At 54.2% G+C, this 2,768-nt stretch overlaps 3 protein-coding genes across 3 annotated transcripts; all 3 read left to right on the top strand.

Annotated features, from left to right (window-relative positions):
* Window positions 1–653: 653 nt before the first annotated feature.
* Window positions 654–1,084, top strand: POSPLADRAFT_1162597 (hypothetical protein; the record flags this gene model as incomplete). Its single annotated transcript, XM_024487737.1, has 3 exons — window positions 654–821; window positions 871–914; window positions 967–1,084. Coding segments are annotated over 3 exons (330 nt in total), but the record flags the coding sequence as incomplete, so codon positions are not given.
* A 378-nt stretch (window positions 1,085–1,462) lies between these two features.
* POSPLADRAFT_1162598 (hypothetical protein) lies at window positions 1,463–1,669 on the top strand (the record flags this gene model as incomplete). Its single annotated transcript, XM_024487738.1, has 1 exon — window positions 1,463–1,669. A coding segment is annotated over one exon (207 nt), but the record flags the coding sequence as incomplete, so codon positions are not given.
* A 537-nt stretch (window positions 1,670–2,206) lies between these two features.
* POSPLADRAFT_1162596 (hypothetical protein) lies at window positions 2,207–2,443 on the top strand (the record flags this gene model as incomplete). The annotated part of the gene is made up of 1 exon (XM_024487736.1): window positions 2,207–2,443. A coding segment is annotated over one exon (237 nt), but the record flags the coding sequence as incomplete, so codon positions are not given.
* Window positions 2,444–2,768: the final 325 nt, after the last annotated feature.

Genomic DNA, 2,768 nt, shown 5'->3' with positions numbered 1-2,768 from the left:
CCCGCTCGCGCTCCCGTCTCCGCGTCTAACTCTCCCGCCCACCCGCTCGTCTTCGCGCCGAACTCTTTCGCCCGCCCGGCCGCCTCTCTTTTCTGTCTTGCAACGACGCGTCCACTGTCCTCTTCTGCCTTCTCAACTCGTCCCTGAACAACGCCTCTTCAACTCCAGCTGTAAGGTCAGCTCTCTTCTCTGTCTTCCCGTCTACCATCGTCTTTCCTTGTCTGTCAGCCCGATCCCACTCGCAGGCGCCGCGCGCGGTACTCTGGCGGCACGTCAGCGAGGGCAACACTAGTCGCGGCGCCACGAGAGCGGGTTGCGGCCTACGACGGAAGCGCGCGCGCGCGACGGTTGGGTGGGTGAGTCTCCGCGATGGTTTGCTGTCACCACAATCGACACTGCTGCGATAGGCGTCGCGAATGGGCATGCACTCCCGCACGTCAACCCATTCGCACGTCTTTGTTGCCACCATCGGGCGCCCCAGCAGCTTCTTCTGAATACAAGCAAAGGCCACGAACGGGCACGGGCATGCTATATCGCTCTTCATCTTCTCTACCATTGATGGCGCGTGCTAGCATGATTCGCATGCAGAGATACTCTCGCCTCCGGGGCGCCGAAAACTTGAACGCGCAAGAAGGGATCGCACTCTGATCACTGTCTACGAACAGTTGGCGCGGAAGTACGGCTCTGTCTTCTGCATCCCGGCGATCCTGGGCTACTCGCGTCTCGTATTGTTTGATCCCAAGGTGATTCAACATTTCTATTCTCACGAGATGTTTCTACACCAGCAGACGACGCTCACGAAGCAATTTATCGAGAACCTGGTGCGTATTCCTACCGGTCTGTTTGTGGAACACGACGAGCCTGCTGCAGGTCGGGAACGGTGTGCTGCGGGCGGAAGGGGACAGCCACAAGAGGTAATATTCGCCTATTCTCTGTCGGCGATCTACTGACGGATCTGCGTAACAGACAACGGAAAGCGCTTACACCAGCCTTCAGCGACGCCGCCATCCGAAGGCTGACTTATATTTTCTTCGACTCGGCCTACAAAGTAGGCGCATGCTCTCGAGACCTGCATCCTCCCTGACGCTCCACGCTTGCAGGTCAAGACCGCTTAGGGCCGCACATAACTTAGTTGCGTCCATCCACTGCGTCCCTCAGGAAAATTAGAAATGAAAACTACTCCAGCGTGTACGGATACCGGTAAAGGAATGTCGAAGAACCTGCGGCGCAGACCAACGTCCTGCTTCAAGCATTCATCTCGTAGCTGCAGTTAGAAGGCACGCATACACTTACTCCGGCAGCGCTACGCCGAAGACGAACACAACGTCAGACTGACGATCCCCCTGTTCGAGCCAGTTCACCGTATATCTTTCGTCTCGGACCGCTGGCTTCACGCGGAAACTCGGCGCCCGCTCTCGTTCAAGCATCTCATTTTGCTAGAGAACTTCCCCTGGCCGACTCTCTCCTGGACCTGCAGCCTCTCCCCCTGTCTTCTCGGCACAACAACGAGCTCGGGAGCGTCTATTCACCGACTATTCGCACGTTCAACAAGATTCAAATGCAGGTATCCCAAGCGCTCTACGCTAACGATGATAACATCTTCGTGAGTGCTCCTACTGGTATTGGCAAGATGATCTGCGCTGAGTTTGCTCTGCTCAGACTGGAGTAAGCATGACCAACAGTGAGGTATTTGCCTTGAGCCTTATCAAGAAGTCGGCCTGCGTGTAGCGGAATAGCGTACAAAGTTCAGCAACCTTCAAGATGAGAAGGATATCGTCAGTTCAACTGGAGAAACCAGTGCCAATTTGCGCCTCCTGGAGAAGGGAGACCGCTCGTTTGTATGCCGATGCAGGTAAGTGAATACCGCCTTGCTGCATCTTATCGGGCTCACGTATCCTGCAATGGGACGTCCTGTGGAGAAGATGGCGTCAGCAAAGAAATGAGCAGACATTGGGTTTGCTCATCGCGGCCGAAGCTTGTGGGTGGCGAGGTCGGCCTGACGTACGAGATTACGTCTTCTCGTACGTGGTATATCTCAGCGCAGAAGGAGCTCAAGATTCGAATTGTTGCATGTAGCGTCTCCCTCGCTAATGCGAGAGCCTTTGGCGAGTAGATGGACGATCCGTCTCACGATGTGCGATCGCTTCCCAGATAAGTAATCAAGTCCGCTGTTGAACATGGATCACTGTTACTGAGCTGCACTTGCAGCGCCCGCCCACTTGACATGGACATACATCTACAGAGCTTCAATATGCCGCACTTCCCATCCCTTATGATCGCAATGTCGAATCCCGCCTACTTGGCCATAATTGAGCACTCTCCTACGAAGCCTATCATTATATTTGTGCCATCTCGACGTCAATATCGCCTGGCCGCTGACGATATCCTCACGCATCGCGACGCCGACGATGACGACAATCGATTCCTCAACATCAGTTACTAGCTGCGCGGTCATCATCATTGGCGTTCAGTCTCATGAAGGGAAGAAGCGGCGCTATGTCGATTATCCTGCATTGGATGTCCTTCAAATGACGGGCCGGGTTTGCCGTTCAACGGAAGATAACGTCAGTCGCTGCATCCTCATGTAACAGCAAGCAAGATTGCGAATACATTGAACGGCTTGGTCAACTCGAAATGTATCGCGATCGGTAAGTGTGTGGTTCTCGTTATTCAGCCTTGATTAACATCGTCGTAGAAGAAAAGATGGCCGTCTCATCCCTCAATCTGGGCATGATCGCAGCGTACTATAACATGTCGTGTAAGTATTG

The sequence above is a fragment of the Postia placenta genome (genome assembly GCF_002117355.1).
Source record: "Postia placenta MAD-698-R-SB12 unplaced genomic scaffold POSPLAscaffold_243, whole genome shotgun sequence".
In the NCBI taxonomy this organism is placed as follows: Eukaryota; Fungi; Basidiomycota; class Agaricomycetes; order Polyporales; family Adustoporiaceae; genus Rhodonia; species Rhodonia placenta.
This window is presented reverse-complemented; position numbering and strand designations above follow the sequence as displayed.